The 18769-nt window shown below is 40.7% G+C and overlaps 1 protein-coding gene and 1 long non-coding RNA gene across 4 annotated transcripts in view; one reads left to right on the top strand and one right to left on the bottom strand.

Annotated features, from left to right (window-relative positions):
- LOC311441440 overlaps positions 1–18769 on the top strand; it is a 102351-nt gene that overhangs the window by 28173 nt on the left and 55409 nt on the right. The window lies entirely within an intron of this gene.
- The window catches only part of SPATA16 (spermatogenesis associated 16), a gene marked incomplete at its 5' end in the record, with an annotated part of 77369 nt that overhangs the window by 21491 nt on the left and 37109 nt on the right, over positions 1–18769 (bottom strand). The window contains 4 exons of the mRNA XM_084529276.1: positions 935–1047; positions 1260–1406; positions 4625–4772; positions 17221–17305. Coding sequence (XP_084385402.1) covers positions 935–1047; positions 1260–1406; positions 4625–4772; positions 17221–17305 — 493 coding nt within the window. The remainder of the gene's footprint in view (positions 1–934; positions 1048–1259; positions 1407–4624; positions 4773–17220; positions 17306–18769) is intronic.

Here is an 18769-nt window from a genome sequence, read left to right as displayed (position 1 = left end):
TGAGTGCCCATTTTGGCAAAGCACTAAGCACCTTTACCTCCCACTAAGCCTGTGAGTTCAAGCACTTACTGTTTCAGCAGCTGCTCTCCGAGAATAAAGGAGACATAGATCCCCCAAATATCTAGCTAATGTTTCTTCCTTGCTAGGAGTTGCTAAGTAGCAGTTTTTGTCAACCTCCTATCTGGTATCAAAGCCTAAGAATATAAATCCTGTGATTTGCTAAGACACCCCTGATGAGGAAATGGCTCCGATTCCTTCAACATACAGAAAACTAAAAAAACTGTTATTGCTAGGGAAAAAGCATTAACATTAGCATTTACAATCTGGGGAGGAGAGGCTTCTTCCACTTATTTTCAGGAGAATAATTTAAGAATTGAATTAAAACAGTCTAGTCTACATGCAAATTTGATTTTTGACCTTTTGTGCTAATCAAAAGCCATGGTGCTAAAAAGCTGTGTACATTATTGCAGAAAGTATGGACTAGAATTAACTAATATACCTTCAATATGTTTGCAACAGATTTGAAGGTTATTTCACATACTTTACTACATAGGGATCAGGATCTAAATCACTAGAAATACTTCAAGTAGCAATTATTAACTCTTGATGGAGAGCCTTGTGATAAGTGTAGAGTATTATGGGTATTAAATATACAGAGTAGTTTTGGTGGTTATGTGAAGTAGGGATATAATAGGCCATAAGGGTTTGAGAAAATTGTATGCAAAGTGATTTTAAACTGGGTACACTTAAACAATTACGGCTTCTTTTAAAAAGTACCTAAAACCCAACTGATCTCTATTCCTAGCACAATTAGCTGAGCATTTCTGGAGTATGAGCAAAATGACCTACCCACCAAAAAGCAAACATCTTTCACATGCACACTGACTTCTGCTGCCAGACACATGAGAAAACATTAAGTGAAGTTTATACCCACTGTTAATTTGGTGCTTCTTATAAAATCCATGACTGGCACAATCTTTTTCCCAATGGTCTCCCAATGTCTTCTTGATTCTTCTTCAGTGATAGGACTGAAAGGTGCTTTCCGGTCTAAGAAATGAAATCACAAACTGTGCACTGTTTTTTCATGTACATTTTGCATAGAGGATCTATCAGGATGGTGGGTAAACTAGAGGATTCTGATGGAGTCAGAGATTCAGGCACAGATAAATGGGTCCTGAGAGATCTCTGGTCCCCCTCATTCAGCAAGGATTGAGGAGGTCACCCCTGAGCTATCACATCTATTAAGCAAGTTGGCGTACCTGAAAAGATTGGCAGTTTTCTACTTGACAGCTTTTCCAATATTTTTCCAATGTGTTTGTTTCTGAAGCCCAGAGTTAGTAAGTACTGCTGGGGAGGAGGAGAAGACCACTCAGTTGTCTGTGGCAAAATATGAAGTCCATAAGGATCTGGAATATGAAAATGAAAATAATTTCTGCTGTTACATTTCTTTTCAGTTGCAATAGATGCTACCTTTTTTTGGAGGAAGATACAGGAAGTCTAAGAAGGAATGAAATGTAATCCAAAAAGATTGCCAAAACAAAGGTGACCAAAAAAACCTATCCAGCTGTCAGTGGGTTTTGAAATTCTGGACTTTGCAACCTGTTCCATCAGCAGCTTAAATTTTGCTGATACATTGGATAAGACAGGTTCTTTCTGTTATTACTCTTTTCAGTGCTGATCATCCAATGCATTAATAATTCAACTCTTCATGAATGTAAGATCCTTTTTTTTAAAACTGTGAAACAAGCTGAAGTTCCCCAGATTTATGACGTTTGATTTTCTACAGCTGTGGGCTTTTACCATCACCGCCACCATAGTCCCAGGCTATGTTTGTGCTGTGGCTCGTCCAAAGTTTCTGATGCCCCTGCTGAAAAGCCAGCATATCTGGTTGCCCTGACCTGAGCGAGGACAGATGCTCAGAGAAATTGCATAAACCAGCTTTGCTTGGGGAACTAGACCAGCCCTTTCCTTCCTCTCCTTCCCCTGCAAAAAATAAACCTAGATTGAATGTCAGTGTCACTTTTCACAAAGGAGTGCTCTGTTTTCAGTGAGCTCTGCTTTTAAGATGCCAGGCTGCGCGGTCACAGTGACAAATGGAGAACCCCCTTCAGAGCTCCCTGGACTTACTCGTACATAAATCAAAGCGAGTGGACCTGATATTTCCCTTGCAGCATGCTCGGCTTCTGATGGATTCTCAATTTTGAAACAAACTGCATTGTGCGCTTGTATTTAAATGTGTGTCTGCTTCTCTTCCTTGGCAATAAGGAAAACTTTGAAATCAATTCAGTCCTTGCATTATAGCAGAATGTGGACTAAAGTTGGATGAGTGATTGCTACGGAATGGGAAGGTTATTTAAAATAACATGTTCGTGATGTGCCTGGTATTTCAAACCCACTGTTAAAATGGGGATTAGCTCATACTTGTAATTTCACCTATGTGAGATATGGACCTGCAGATTGAATGCTTGGTAGTACAACACCTACAATGGGTACAACTTGTTCCTTGTGAGTTGTTTATTTTGTTTTGTTGTTGTTGTTGTTGTTGTTGTTGTTTTTTGGTGGGTGACGTGGTTTTGGGATAGGTCTGGATAGATAAGCTGAGAAACCACTACTACTTCAGTTGACTTCAGGTAATACCCTTGTAAGTTACCTCAGTGTTGAGGCCAAGAAAAGTTCTCTCTGAGAGGGTTTCCAGGACCCAGAAGAGGGAGGTCAGGAGACTCCTGCCCGCATGAGGACCATCATGAAAACTGTGTGGCAGCCTCTGGGGCTCTCAGTCAGCACCTCCCACACACTGCAGTCTCAGAACCCTGACACCCATTTTTTTTTTTCTTTCTTTCTTTCTTTTTTTTTTTTTTTTCTTTTGTATTGCTTAGAAGCAGAAACACAATATACGCAATTATGATCTTGGCTATCCCATTTAATTCCTAGAAACTAGTGATTCCAGTGCCTGCACTCAGAGAAACTTGCATAGGATTGAAGCAATTCTTTTAACCTACCGATTTTTGTAAACGAACACCCTTGAGTGCAGACCTGGCTCTATTCAATCTGTTTTATAATTGATTGAAGTGCTATAGGACCAAGCCCTTTCATCCTTTCATTCTTTCCACCTTTTCTTTCTTGGTTAGGAGTGAGAAAATGCCTGGTGACACTTTCAGAAACATCCTGTAATTTATGAACACAACTGAATTTCAGTGCAACACTTGCACGCTTTTGCTGCTTATGTGCTTTTGAAAGTCTCACCCTTGCTATAAATTGAGGGAGTTATGTGAAATCTGAATTTATCTTTTTTTCAAATCAGATTCAGGGAGTTTTATTTTATGCTCCCTTTAAAGCCAATACTTTTGTCCCTGGAAACTCTCCACAAAGTCACATCAGCAAGTAAATGGTAGACAGAGACTTTACAACTTCCACGATAAATAAGTCCCATTTTTCCTCTTCAAAAAATCCCCAAATTACTGCCAGAAAACCAATGCATGGGTGCTCTGCAACTTGCAAAACACGATCTAGTTTTATACTGGTTTTCTAAAGGAAAATGAAATGAACAAGCCACGTTTACTCGTGTTAAATATTTGCAGCTTTGTGTTAAAAACTTGGTTTCCCCCGTTCCCACTTGAATTCAGACAGATGTTCTGTTTCTCCCCAGAGGTGCAATGTGTGCTGTTCTGGAAGCCGTATTCTCCCGCAGAGTGGTGGGCTCAGCAGGTGCTGCTGTTGGCTCCGACCCTGCTGTAATTCTCGTGGGGAGCTGGCATATGGCAGCTCTTCGAACCGCCCCACGGGAAGCGGCCACGAGGAGTGAGCTACAGGTCTCATTGGTGTGATGAAGACAGAGACCACCCAGAATTTGACCTGGGAAATGTACATTTCCTCGTATGTTTCTCAACCACCAACTGAGCCAAGTTTTATCAGAGTAAACCGTGTTCCAAGTCACCAGGTTAACGGTGTAGGAAATGCCTTTTATCCCCCTGCCTCTTCTCTGGCGAAATGTCATGCCCATTCCTCTTGAAATAAAGCTGTGGTCACCAGAATTTAAATGTCTGTTTACTCCAGGAGATGCTACTTGACTTCAGTCCTCTGGGAGACAACAGGCCCCTCGAAGCCCATGTTAACGCTGGATACTATTTGTCTTCAACAGCCCAAAGGAAACCTATTCCCATCCCTGCAGCTGAAACACTCCCAAAGGTGACAATCCCTCCACTAGTGCTCACAGAAAGGTGGATATTTTTGGAAAACAAAGGGCCTGCTTCGGGGCCAGTTACTGATGGGAAGCCAGAGAGATGGGAATGAACCTGGGCCTCGCTGTTGCCACAAGACACTGCAAAAGTGCCTCTGAACAAAAGAGCTCTTGCAATAATGAAATTCAACAACTGGAACACGAGGCTTCGTGGATAAAAATAGTCTTTGTGGGGATTTACAGTGTAAAGTCTGTGCTTTGCCTAAGTACTGATTTGATTACCTAAATCATGTACAATCATACAGCAAATCTCAGAAGTTAATTTTCCCCCACAGAAGTGCAGACATTTAAAGACTCAAGCTCCAGACTCTCTCAAGCTCCTTTTAAGTCAGCCACACACAGGCAAACAGTATGCAGTGCTTAACAGCATATGAAATCTGCTCTTACCTGTATATATGTGCTCCACATAGTCAGGGTGCTTTTTAGCAAATGTGTCCTTTATCTTGTCAGTTTTGTCAACCTTGACTTTTGTCACAAATGGTGTGTACATGACCGAAAAAGATTCTTCTCTAGTGATGGCTTCTTCAATCATAGCCTAAAGTGAAAGAAATGATATGTTTCATGTTGGTTAATGGCTAGTTAAAGAAAAAAAAAAAAACAAAAACGAAAGGAAAATAATTACTTTCACAGATGATATTTTGCCTTTAATAATTGCACAGTCATGCAAAGATAACATATTTTGGTCTTGAATATTAATTAGAAGAGAATTTAAATTAGTTCCAGAAAACACTGCCTATCTATACTCAGAAAATCAATTTAATGGAGAAAGAACATTTGTAAACAGTTTTCAGAGCAGCAAGCCTATGTCTTCAATGAGGAGAAAAGTATTAGATAAATTATCTTTTAGATGAAAAGAAAAAGTGATTCTATGCTCTCTGAAGGTCACATCTTTCATCTGAGGGTTTTATTCAGTCCTTGGGAGCTGGTTAAACAACACTAAACATTCATATTACCCCTTGGGTTGGCATGAATCAAACACTGTGTCTATACGGAATATTAGTCTTAAAATATTGCATTCAAACACCATTTGCATTAAGAGTAAAATTCACTCCTGTGCGGAGGGCAACACGAAGCTTATGAACCTTGTCATCCCTTAAAAATGACTCAAATGATGCATTGTGCTGGCTTTATGCAGGGACATGGATTTCACACTCAGTGGACCCCAATGAACTGGTGTTGGAGCTCCCTGGAGGAGCCACCAGCCTGGAAACTTGGTGCTTTCTATCGATCAGTGCAAGTGAGGTTCAGCTGTGATTCCTCCTGGGTTGGGGTTTCTGTAAGACCACATTGAGCTCTGCTTTGGCTGTGTCTGTTGCTAACAAAGATTTAGTCTTCCTGACATGGACAGTCCTTTCTGGAAACTGGAAAAGCTGTAAGACTTAGTTATTTTGTCTCAGCAAAAGCATGAATGGGGTTAATAGAGACAATAATAACAAAAGTTTAACAGAGGTGATCAGAAAAAGATGAGAGGAGATGTGTGTACATGGCACTAAGGACCATGCTTTAGTGATGGTCTTAAAAGTCTTTACCAACCTAAATGATTCGATGATTCTGTGATAATATATATCTCTATATATATCTTTAACAAAGTGTATGGGTCTCCCAGATCGCAGAAATTATCAGAATGGGATTAGTTTGGTGTTTTATTGACAAGTCCTCTCTTGTTCCTTTGTTTTGTTGGGTATTCTGGCTAGTTTGGCAGCCGTTTGCTAATCTGGATGAATATGAGTGTGTGAATACGATTTTGGGTGCATCCATACATTTCAGACATAAAATATATGGAGTGAGGCAGTGAGATGAAACTTTGAGTGGTTGGGCCAGACAAGGTCTGTATTCTGCAGGATCTGGGGAATATTTTTACTGGTCTTTGTCTGCAAACTTCACTTTTGCCTCTGTCACCCTCAAGACCAGTTCAAAGTCACACCTATAATGTCTTTGCATTACCGTGTACCCATGGCTGCTCTGTACCGCACGCAAATACTGACTAGCTCAGAGGGCAGTAATGGCAAAATGTCAGCCAAAGGGAAAAAAAAAATAGATCTGCAGTTTCTGGTCAATACTGCTACTGAAGGTATTATTATTACCCAAGAGCATAATACCCTGGACATAAGACCCTGGACATAGATGCTATTTGTTTTATTATCCTCTTGGATTTTTATGGGCTAAAGACTTTAAGGATATAAAACTTTAGCCCATAAAAACTTTGGAGCAGAAAACTTTATATGATGAAATCCCTACGGACTTTGCTTCTTAAGCCTTTATGCACTGAAGTCTGTACCTGCGGATGAGTATCTGGCAATGTGTCCAGGAAACGGTACTGCCTGTAGAACATTGTCTGTCATACTGCACACGGTGAAGTTACTCAAGGTGCAGCCAAACTTTGGAGATACTTGCAAGGGCTCCAACGGGCTTTGAACAGAGTCCTTGGAGAGAGGATAGGACAACTGTTTTTTCCCATTTGCATGTGTTTTGGTGTCTTTCCACGTGAAGGAAAGGGCCATCTCTGTGATGTCCCCTCAGATGCATCAGGGAGAACTTTGCTGTTCTGGCCATGTGGTGGTGAAGTGCCAGGCTCTTTTTTAAGAATGGTGACAGCAGGTAAACTGATGAAGATGATAAAGAAAGATAATTTTTTTTTGGCATATCTTGCAAGTGGAATCTGCAGTGATATCTCATCACATGGTGTTACACTCCAGACTTAACTCCAGCAGGGTCAGAAAAAATAAAGGCCTTGAGAAGACATTAAACCAGAAGGAGCTCCTCTCACAATGTTCAGTAATGGAAGGACTATGCTCGACATGAGTCCACCAAATGTGCTGGTTTACCTCAGCAGTGGACAGCATCTACTGCTTCAGTGAAGATGCAAGAAGTCTCTTCAGAAGACACTGCAGAATAATCTTATGATAGGGAAGATTTCTTTTTGTACTTGCAGGACTGACTCACTCTCTGTTATGTCAGGAGGTTTATATCCCTGTTTTGGAAGTGTGGGGAATCAGAGAACTTCTGCTGAGAAACCATCTGGAGACAAAGTGTCTCAAGGAGTATTTATATTGTCAGCACTTCTATTAAAATACCAGTTAATTCTTTCATGAAACAGAAGCATTCACAAGGTTTGAGGGATGAATATTGCTATCATGAGATTAAAGAGTCAGAAGACATTCCTAAAGAAAAAAAAAATATTGCTTTGAGCAAGAGTTTAAGCGTATATTTGACACAACATCACATAGCCCTCTTCTCTGAGCACTTGGTTCTGCAATATCCTTATACTCTACCGTATTTAGTAATGTTAAATTTCATAGACCTTTTAATAAAAGCTAAGCTTTAGCCTAAACAATCTTATATTGTCCCTTCAATACCCACTAAAATTCTCTTAAGAGCTCATAACACAAATAGGTAGATGCATAAGAAACAATGCTTTCCCATGCCAATCCTTGTGATTGCAAATGATGTAACTACTTCAACACTTTTATGAAGCTTTTGCCATTTTGCCTGCTTAGAGCAGACAAAGCATAGAAAAAGAGAAATGGCAATGTAGCAACAAATTCTTTGTAACAGTGACAGTAGCTGTCTCTGCTACAGTCCCTAACCTTAATCCTCTTTAAATACAGAAAGGTTTAATTTGGAAAATCCAATTATCTTGACATCTAGAATTAACCAAAAATTTAGATATCTTTCTAGTGCCTTATCTTGCAGCTGCAGTGCATACTCTGCTACTGTCTCATTTACATTACAGCAGGAATTGATGCTTTTATTGATGATTTTTATTAATGCAATGATATCAGTCAGGGTAAAGCCATTAGCCTCTTCTACGAACTGCTTCCACTCTTAGGCTGGTAGTTAGAATTATGGGTGCACTGTGGTGCAACCTATGCGCTTTTCTCTATATCTTTCCAACCATAAAGCAGTATCTGGCAGCCCTGCCACTAAGTCTGTTGCTGTTGTGATATGAATATCTTCTCACCAGCATGATCTTCTTACATTAGTATTTTTTTTTTTTTTCCTGTGGGAAAAATAAGTAGAGGGAATGCCAGAGCATATCCTTTTTCTCGATATGTTTATGGTATGAATAAATCATGTATTATACAATAGATGAGAACTTTCTGCTTATCTGCCATGTAATGCCTCCCCATTAATGTAGGTCACATCAAATATCAGCTTATTTAGGTTCTTAAGTTATTAACGTATTTAAGTCTCTGTGAGCTATTTTGCATGCAGTACATTCTGAAAGTGGATTTGCAGAGTGCCACAGCCATAGCCCTGTGTATGCTGCCAAGGTCTGAAAGGCAGAGGCAGACGTATTGCAGATGGGTTACCTTAGGCTTCATGATCTGTTTGATTTTCCAGTAAGTATCTCTTTATGTTTTGAGAGAGAAGAAATCCATGCTTTATATCCTTCTAAAGAGATCACTGCTCATTAAGGAAATATCCCAGAACACATAAAGTATGGAAAAAGCTGGAGGCTGCTGTTGAAACTCCTTGTCCGTGATGTGGGCAGGTGGGAAATCAGGGACTGAGCATGAATCTGGAAATACAACTCCAGTTTGAGGAAGATCTCTGACCATGAGCCTGTCCGATCTCAGAACCTAACACATGCGAAGTGCCGCAGGAGTCCTCAGTTCTTATATCGCTTACCACCAGCTGGAGCTCTTAAATTTTCATCTCAGCATAGGGGTAAATGTGAAGGATTTCAGTTTTTCTTTGCTATGGTGGGGAGCCCAGAGAAACAGAGCTGATATTTACTTTACCAGGCTGATCCAGACGCTGACAAGGCGAGCCCCTGTTACTGCCCGAATGATGGTTTGTTGCCACCCGTGGCTATCTCGCCTGTCCGCACCGGGAGCTCCAGCTCTGAGCCTCCCTGCAGAGCTGGCAGCTGGCCTGGGCGATGTGCCGCTGCTCCAGCTGGGGTGCTCCGGGTGGAGGCAGAGCAAGGCCAGCAGAGCGAGCCCTTTGATAGTCAGCACGAGCGATGTCCAGCACAGGCAGCATTCGACCAGCCAGCTAGCTGCTGTGCAGACACGCTTCCTTGGCATGATGGCACAGGCAGACACAAGTCTGCAATGGGGCAGCGGGGTAGTGGATGTGAAAATCAAAGAACAGCCCCTGTGGAGGTGCCTGTTATCCTCTACATGAAGCTATTGGACAAAACCACAGCTTTTATACAGCTTTGTTAATACTGTCCCTTTCTTCAGGATAAGAGAGTTTTCATGGTGAGAGATACCCTGATTCCAATTAGGTGGCTCACTGCCCCTGTGCTCGGAGCAGCAGAACTGCTTGTCCAGTGCCAGGAGAAGCCATTCACCAGCTTCTTGTGGCTCCTGCTTTATCACGAATGGGTCACAGTTTAGCCAGCAGCTTTCTGTGTGAAGGGGTTTTGAACAGCTTTTGTAGCCTGGACTCAGGGAGACTTTAACTGAGACAGGCAGACCTGAAGGTTGAGCATCACCGAGAGCTTTATGCGAATGCAATTGGAGGCATGGGCTAACACCTGGTTGCTGCATTGATCCAGTGATTCACGCATGTGCTTGAGAGCTAGGGAGTGGTCCTGGCAAGAAAACACTCCTGGGAGAAGTGGGGGTATTTACTGTAGGGGCTTTCCAGGGCTTTTAGCAAAAGAAAAGGGAAAAAAAGAGGAATGGAAAGGAAAGAAAAAGGAAACCAAAATACAAAAACTAGCAGAAGGAGATGTCAGTCCTTCCTAGCACTGAGCTCAACATCTTTTGGGAACTTGACTTAAATTTGAAGAGATGAATCAGACAGCCAGAGATGGTGACTGATGTGGTTAGCCTGTAAAATGGACAGCACTGTTCAAAGGGGCAGCGAAAAATCATGCTTGAGTCATCGCAATGGCAAACTACTTTATGTGGCTGAATGGCTGCTAATTTAATAGAAGACAAGTTGACTGTATATAGAGATGTTTCTGAAAAGTGACTTTATCTCTTTTTGTGTGATGTCCTCTGTAGTTCTTCAAGAGCAGGTGCACAAATGGAAAGCCACATAACCAATAATGATCCTGGGAACAGCACAAACTCCTGTATGTAGCTTCATTTCCCCAAAGAAAGGAGATGGGGTAAAAAGAAAGGGAAGAGGATAATAAAAGTGTAACTTCTTAAGGACCTGTGGAACCTGAAGGAACAATAAGGGCCTGAGAACAGCTCAAAATGGTTGGTTTTCTACGCTGATTTCTCAGGTTTCTTTTGTAAATCTTAAGGTCTGCTTTGCAACCCAGGAAAAACTAGAATGAATAGAGAATTGTGTTTGTCAGATATGCACACTACTTTTGAGCTGCCCCGTGGGTTTTTTAAATGGCACAGAGCTTTGTTGGCTAGGTTGTTCTTGCTGAATATCTCTGAGGCACAATTTCTGGCCCTCTGTTAATAGCTAAAGCTCTAATTGGTTGATATTTTGCTTCATATTGGGATTTCAACAGCTACCAACTACGAGCAAGGTATGTACTTCCTATTACATTCAGCTGGTATTAAATAAATCCACCTTTCCTGAAATTAGAGACAATTAATCTATCTGTTTTAATAATTGTGACATTTAAACTAGTAAATTCTCTCAGCTTGTAAATATAAGTATGATTCAAGCAACAGTTATTCTACCTTCAATGATCTGGCACTAGAAAAATAGAAGTAGGTAGGAAATATATGGAGGTAGATATTATTAAAGAAGAAAGAATACAAGAAAAATGTTAAATTCCTTGGTTTTATACAGGCACAATTGTTCCTGGAATGGAAATATCAGCAATAACAAAAGCAATAGAAAGCTCTCAAATCTGTATCAACATGATAGAAACTCTCTCTTCTGTTATTTGCCTTATCAATCTAGTTTTCAATTACACCATATTTTAACTTGTGTACCTAAGAGTAGAATGAAGCTGCTTTTTACAGCTTGGGAGTTATGTCTTACAAACAGCATGTTTGAAAGCCAGAAAGGCTTTAATCCCTGCAATGGCATACATAGGATGAAGCCCTTTCTTCCCTGAAAAATACTAACAATTTTAGTTTTAGCAGGTTGATTAAGCTATGAGACAAAGAGAACACAGGGAATCCATGAAAGTGGTCAGTAGATGCACTTGGATCATCTGGATACCAGTGCAGCATCTTAAGAATGAACTGATTTTTCTGTTTATGGGCCAAAATATTTTTATTTTTTTATTCTTTTTCTTCTTCTGATGTGCTATACGAAGAAAATCATTACATCCTGATTTTCCGCCAGAAAATGTCAAGCTCAGTGATTCAAGACAAGCGTTGTCCTTCAAAACGGCCACTGATACAGAAGAGGGAGGATCAGTTGTTTTTTATAAAGAGAAAATTAAAATTAATTCATAAAGCAGCAAAAACCTGCACAAACCTCTGAGACAATAAGGATTTACAGATATTAGACACTTAATTCTGCCTGTATACATCATAGTCATTGAACTCAGTGGGATTTTGCCCCAGATTTGATTTAAAGAAGGGACTTTTCTGCAGTGAAATGTGGCACAGCGTGATCTGCTGAGATAGCCTCAAGAATGAATGAAAAAGGCATATTCTCAGTGATATGATGGCCAGGCTGCCCAGAGAGGCTGCCTGTCAGCTCCTATCAGTCATCCCAGTAGCAGGACTGCAAAACATCCGTGCCTTTGCCAGCCTGGAAACCTGATGCTGCATCGCAGACATGGGTCAAGCATGAGCATGCAGGATGGCTCACGGGCCTCATCACCGGCTGAGGCTGCGGAGGACGTTCTGGCTGCTGAGAACTTTCTTCTTTTAATGTTTTTGCCTGGGATTGTCACCCTGCAAGGTGTGAGATAAAGCTGAGCTCTAAAGAAGTTGACAGCGTTCATCGCTGCAGTGTAGGTGTTCAGCCACCCTGCAGGGCTGGGTGCCTTCTTTATCATTTGCTTTCTTGTGTGATCTGTGAATTGCTCTGTGCTTGCAGCAGCCCAGGTTTTTGAACTGGAAGCACCTGATGAGAGCAAAACAAATGTCTGAGTACCCATACCTCCATGTCAGCCATTGCACGGAAGCTTCCTCTGTGACATTGAGTTTAACTGACAGAAATATTCTCAGGAACACAAGTTTGTTGGCACCCTGTGCAGCAGGCACAGGTCCAGTCTTGTCAATGTACTAAGAGCAGCTCAACGATGGCTGCAATCTTGGCCAAAACGCTAGGGTTGGCCTGGATATCTTTAAAGCTAAAAGCCCAGTTCACTGCAATGCAAATTAAAGGTCTCCATTTGTGCTGCAGCGAATACACATAGGCTACGTCAGGGAATTAAAGCTTTTAGTACAAATGGTTATGAAGGTGTACAGACACAAGCCTGGAAGCTTAAAATACTGTCTGGAGGTTCTGTAGTTTCTGCAACATATGCACTGCTGGTGCAACAGCAGTTAGTGTAAGACTCTGGGTGGATGGGAATAACTTTGGGTGTAAGGGCGTAGCAAATGCAAGATATGAGCCTTCAGTGTAAAATGGGCCACACGGTTTTCACAACGGAATAACAAAAGCAATTACATTTGTAGTGTGCTAGTGTGTTTGGTCTGAGATGTACATAAGCTGTGCAATATATTCACATTTTCCTAAGATGTCTGCATCAGATACTGGTGAAATCAGTCTGTGACTTCCAATATGTTTGCAAAGTTTGTCTGACAATGTTAGGCATTTGGTGACATTGTAGTATGCAGTGATGTATCTTTACTTGTGGAATGAAACATCCGGGGTATATCACACAGTTTTTAGCCAGTGGAAATAGTTAACAAAGGTGTGAATAAAACTGGACAGTTTGGAGATGGACTCTTTCTATGGAATGAAACATCTCCAGTCTATTGTTTGATTTGCTGTTCCAGCTGAGAAATATCACTGCCAACAATAAATAGGAAGCTTGCCTGACAATAATAATAAGTAGGTTTAAACTTTGTCTTGCTGCTACCACTGCAAATATCTACCATAATACATTTAATAACTTTCACATTATTATTTCATGCGATGAATTCTATTTATTCTAATATTTATTCTAATTCAGTATTTTTAATCTAAGAGACAATACACAAATCATCCAGTGCATATTCCACAGTGGGTTGTGAACAAAAGTCCATCCACCTGATTATATGTTAACTTGGAATGTATATTTTCCATCCACGGAATGAAATATTTTAAAAGATACTCAACAGAGGAAAGGTCTAGCTTACTGAATAATATTATACATTGCAAATTAGTTTTTCAGCTCTCATCAGCATTATACCTTTATCTCAGAGCAGAATGGAAGGCAAGTATTAATATTCAAAAACAACACAGGGCATTAGGTATTACATATCACTGTACAGAAACTCCAGAAATAGATGATTTACTTTAAAGGGGATAATCAAAGAAAGCTAATCAAAAAGCTAATCAAAAAGAATATTTAAAGTTGCCTTGATCATGATCCATAGGTACATATACAGGGAACAGATAACAAGTGCTAGAGGATCTTTAAGCTTTCAGAGATGAATGTGTAATGTAAATTGCTGGAAGTGTGGACTGAACAAGATCCCAGTTTTGGGAGGAGAAACAGGGAGAAATGGGGGTCATCCATGTAATACATCACCTTTTAGAAGGGATGTGGTAAATCTTCTGTTATTAAGCTATTTAAATGAGGATTTGATAATGTTCTCAAAAACAGTCTCAGCTTTGCCTCTCTTGGCACTGATGCATGAAGGTTGGGTAAAATTTTGTGGTGTTTTTATGCAGAAAGTCAGATAATTCATCAACACGAGCCCATCTGGCCTTAAAAATCTGACAGTACAAGCCTTGTGGTGCGTCTAAGAGGAGGTACACAGTCACAGGGAACAGATCACTGCTGAAGAAGAAATGCGTAAGAGTTAATAATGAGGAGGGGAGAGATTTGAGGATTCTTTAAGAAGATTGTTGAAGAAATAGGGCTCTTGGCAGCTGATGTCAGGGATAGAAGGAGTTCAAAGGAAAGTATAAAACCAAAATCAGGAGAAGTAAACCAAAGGAGATACAAGATAAAGACTGCTCTGAGCATGAGAAATAGATCAAGAGAGAAAAACAGTGATTTAGAAGTAGGATAAATAATAAAGAACTTCACAGATGTGAATTAAGGGCCTGAAGTTTTTCCAAAAAAGAAGTCAGTTGAAGGATTTGAGTGGTCTGTATGATGTTTTGAAGCTATGAAAGAAGTAGAAGGCAGGCTGTGAGGAGGAAAAGCCTTTTCCAGCAATGAAAAAAATAATGAAGAAACAAAAGTAGTCAATGACACACCAGAAGATTATATATATGACCAACTGATCAAAGCACAGAATGACAAATCTCTTCTAAAAATCTTTCTTGGGAAAAGTAAAAAACAAATGGTCCTGTTCACTATCTATTTCCTTCCTCCTCAGAAAATTTTGCTCACAGTTGTGAGCTAATGTGAGTGAGCTCTGGGGCAGAGGAGTAGTTAGCAAGAAAAGCGTGCATCAATAGCTGTTGCTTTGGTTACAAAGGCACATGAGCATGTATAGTCGTGACAAGTTATTTTCAGCTTTACAACATGAAATAGAGAGAATATTAATAAAAAAGATTATGTTACCTCTGGTTGGTCTCTCTGTGGTGGAAAGTCCCAGTGCAGTGTCACGTGCTACATCATACTGCATAATTGTTGCTGTGTGCACTAATGTCATTGAAGTCACCCCTGATACTGAATGCAGAGAATTCATCAGCTCAGGAAGGAGAAGGTTGCTGGTGGTGCTGGGGATATATCTTCACGAACAGTGTTTCTTAAGTGCTAGCTATTAACTTGAGTGGGAGTGGTACTGGGCACCCAGCTGCCTATACTGCGTGTGTGTCAGCATATAGATATTGCTGAATCCTTAGCATAGCCCACGCTAAAGCATACGCACAAAAGGCACAAAATTGTGGAGCAATCTCTGTTTCCCTGTGAAAATCAAGCATGGTGGGAGATCAAACAAAAGGTTAGATCACAACTGACATTTCAAAGCTTCTGTAGCCAAAGATGACAGCAGCTCAGGTTCAGGCAAAAAGTGGAGAAGTGGTAACATGGGCACAGGCAGTGTGGTGGTGCCTCTCGGTACCGTGGTGGTCCAGGGAAACCCATGCATGAAGTCTCCATCAGGATCAGAAATGAACAGTGAGCTGGGGACTAAAGCAGAGATGAACCAGAGCCCTATCACTGCCAAAATCCTTTGGCCCTTGCTGTCTGTAAGATGTTGTTAATGGCTGGAAGCAATTCAGTTGCCCCACTTTTGGTCTGGTTCATTCCTATCTTAGCCCAACCACAGCTTCTGGTTTACACTCTACGAGGAGGCACTGTGATGAGTCTTGCCCTTCATGCCATTTTTTTGGCCCTGTTACCTAGCAGGACAGACTGAACCCCTGGGGGAGAGGACAGCTATGACAGCTTCTTCTTTAAAGGCTTGTTCTTTGAAGCTTCATGTCCATGACATCAAGAAGAGGAGTCAATGGATACCAGTGTTAAGAGACAAAAAAAAGATATTCCATTCGAAGAAATGACCCTTTCATAAAACCTGTTTGTGAACTCAAGATTTTAAACGAGTCTGACCCAGTGGGGAAAAATTCAAACTGTTCTGTACAGAAGAAATTCTCTGCTGGAAAGCATATAAGAAAGTTCACAGGCACTGCAAACACTAGCCCAGTGGGTAATTCTCTGAATCAGATGCACTTTGCACTCACAGCAGTACTGAAATTCAGCAGCTCCCAAGACTGAGATTTATTCCATTTTACCAATAAGAATGCAACTAATAATAGTTTTAAAAAGGAAGAATTTACCATGTGATTGAAGGTAAAAGATCAGATTCTGATCTTTATTACCCTGGCTTATGCCAGATGTATTTTGCACCACTTCACATAAAGTACAACAAGGACTAGCCCTTTTGTTGTCATAGATGTTCTCACAGAATAAACACCAAATAAATGGGATCAGAATCAGACTCCGAAATTTTATCCCAAGGGGTATTAACCATTTTTGCCTTGTCACCAAAGTAACTTGCACAGGACCTCCTCCCAGTCACAGAAAGCAGCCAGTGAAACTGTGCCTCGAGAGCCACCTTTGAGGGCAGAGCCACGGTGAGGTGGAGGAAGGTTGTACAAGGCTGAAATGGCTCTGAGGCGAGGCATGTGGGGCTGTGAGGACAGGGAACTCCCCAGCCAGTTATGGACAGCCCACAAATTGCCTTGGTCTGAGACTGTGTGTGTTTTTGTGGGTGCCTGCCCGCACTGCCATGAGGCTGGGCCTACAGTGCCATGAGGCTGGGCCAGGTCCTCCCTGTGAGGCTGACTGGTCTTCCACTGCTGCAGGCCTCAAGGGCTGGGTACCATCGGCACTGACAAGCTCCTGCAGCACAGACAGCAGAGGATTTAGCGTACGTTTACCTCCAGGTGTGTGAGAGCTCTCCTCAGAGCCGAGGGGGGTACCCTTAAACTTAAATTTGTGCTGATGTGGCTGAACTGCTATATCAAGTAAGTATCACTCAAGAGACAAGTCTCATTGAAGTCAATGGTCTACTCCCCACATAAGTAATCTTTGTAGAACTGGGGTTGTACCTAGCTATCCTTCACAGAGCACTTTAGGTTTCTCTGAGACCATTTGTTACAGTCATTTTTTCCTCCCCTTCCAGTTGAAGAGTTTGGAAAGGTGTCAGAGGATTAGTATCATGCAAATTGTAAAAGGAAAGTGTCACTAAGGTAAGAAGACTTCACAAAAAAATAGCTTTGGGGACCATACAGTATCCAGAATTAAATTTTATAGCAGTCCATAAAATTGAAGTATGAGCCAAGGGTTAACAACCTTGAATTTTGCCCTTAAAATTAGTCCAAGAAAATCTACTTCATTATAAATACGGTAGTACTATATAGTGTCCTGTTGATTGATATGCCCAAGAGCTACCTTTGTCGGCAGTCTTTTAAGCAGTAATCCTTCATTTTGGTCTTAATAGTGAGATGGGCACCTCCCTCCTCATTGGGCTATCAATTTTTACCTGCCAATACAGTTTGATGAGCTTGCTTATATGCTGTTCAGTGCCTCCTGTCAGCCAGTACATATAGTCAGCAATCATGGCACTCCTGATGACAAAAGCAGAATAAATGAATGTATAAGGAGAGAAGGATGTATATAGCAATATTTAAAGGAGATAACATTAAAAGAGTGTAACATGAAGTATGTATCAAAAGATTACAGATAACTCTCAGACTTTGTCCAACTTTAAAACAATCATTAGTAAGCATTTTCAGATAGTTAAACTATCTGCAAGCGAACAACCCTGCACTTTTAAAATCTTTTTTCAATATTTTAGTCTGAGCAACTATTTAATGACTGCTCAACAATATTGTAGTCTGGCTTTTAATTTTTTTTCCTTAAAGTATTTGTGGGTGAAATGTCTTATATGCAAGTACATTTTTTTTTGTACAATAGCATCAACCTGTGTAATACCTCATAGCTTGGCAGTCTGAGGATATCAGTGTCTCTGGCAAATTCAGACTTAGTTCACCTCTGATTAAACTTTATCTTAAGAAAAACCCCAAACCCAAAGTAATCAGCTATCTTGCTACCTAATTGAGTATGCTTTAGTACTCCCACTGTCTGTTGCAATCATTGCATTACTTTTTCTAGACTGAGGGATATTAAAAACTATTGTGCAATGGATATTAATGCAGAGTCTTAACAGACTTCAGAAAATCAGTTTGCTTTTATGGCTGCCTCTCTACACTGCTCTCCGTTCCCATTCCTCTAGAGATTCCAAATCCAATTAAATGTGACTAGATGTAATTCCAAATTGTCACTTTAGTCAATTAAACATATAATAATCTTGTGTACCTAATTACTAGCACTGAAAGTTTATTTGTTGATGTAGTGCTATCAATGTGTACTTCTGCATGTTCCCCTTATCATTGCCTATATATTAATTGTGCTTTGACATTACTGTAAATTGAATTTGAAATTTCCCCCTAGTTAAAAGTATCTCACAAACAGTAATCCCAATCCTGTTGTAATACCCTTTCAGAATGTACTTTCCAAGTCTGTATTATGTTCTTAATGAGATATAACCAAAAATACACGGATTTAACAATAAACATTTCAAAGCAGGCCCAGTATCAGGGGGTAACATATTGTTACAAACAGGAACTAAATCTTCCTTAGATGTTAGTGTACAGCTACCACTAATTTCACTGGGAGAAAAGCAATTCAGTAGGATCCATGGATTTCTGCATAAGGACTGGATTTAGCCATAAGCCTTATCCAATGCTCATTCAAATCACTGGCAAAAATCCTCCTGATTGCAGTAGAACAAAGAGCAGTTTCTAATTGAACATTGTTAGCCCAGCCGGCACAGAGTGAACAAAGGATGAAATCCTCATTGCGCTGGAAATTGCTGGCAAAACTCTTACTGCCTCCAAACAGAGGAGAATTCCTAATCCCAGGAATGACATACAAGTATCCTACGGATGAAATAGAGAAGGTGAGCGAAGTACCCAGCACTGTGTGCCCAACCCACCGTCAGGTTTTGAGAAGAGCTGTCCACTGTCTCC

The sequence above is a fragment of the Aythya ferina genome (assembly GCF_964211825.1).
Source record: "Aythya ferina genome assembly, chromosome: 9".
Classification (NCBI taxonomy): domain Eukaryota; kingdom Metazoa; phylum Chordata; class Aves; order Anseriformes; family Anatidae; genus Aythya; species Aythya ferina.
The sequence above is the reverse complement of the archived record's forward strand: the minus strand, read 5'-3'. Positions and strand labels throughout refer to the sequence as shown.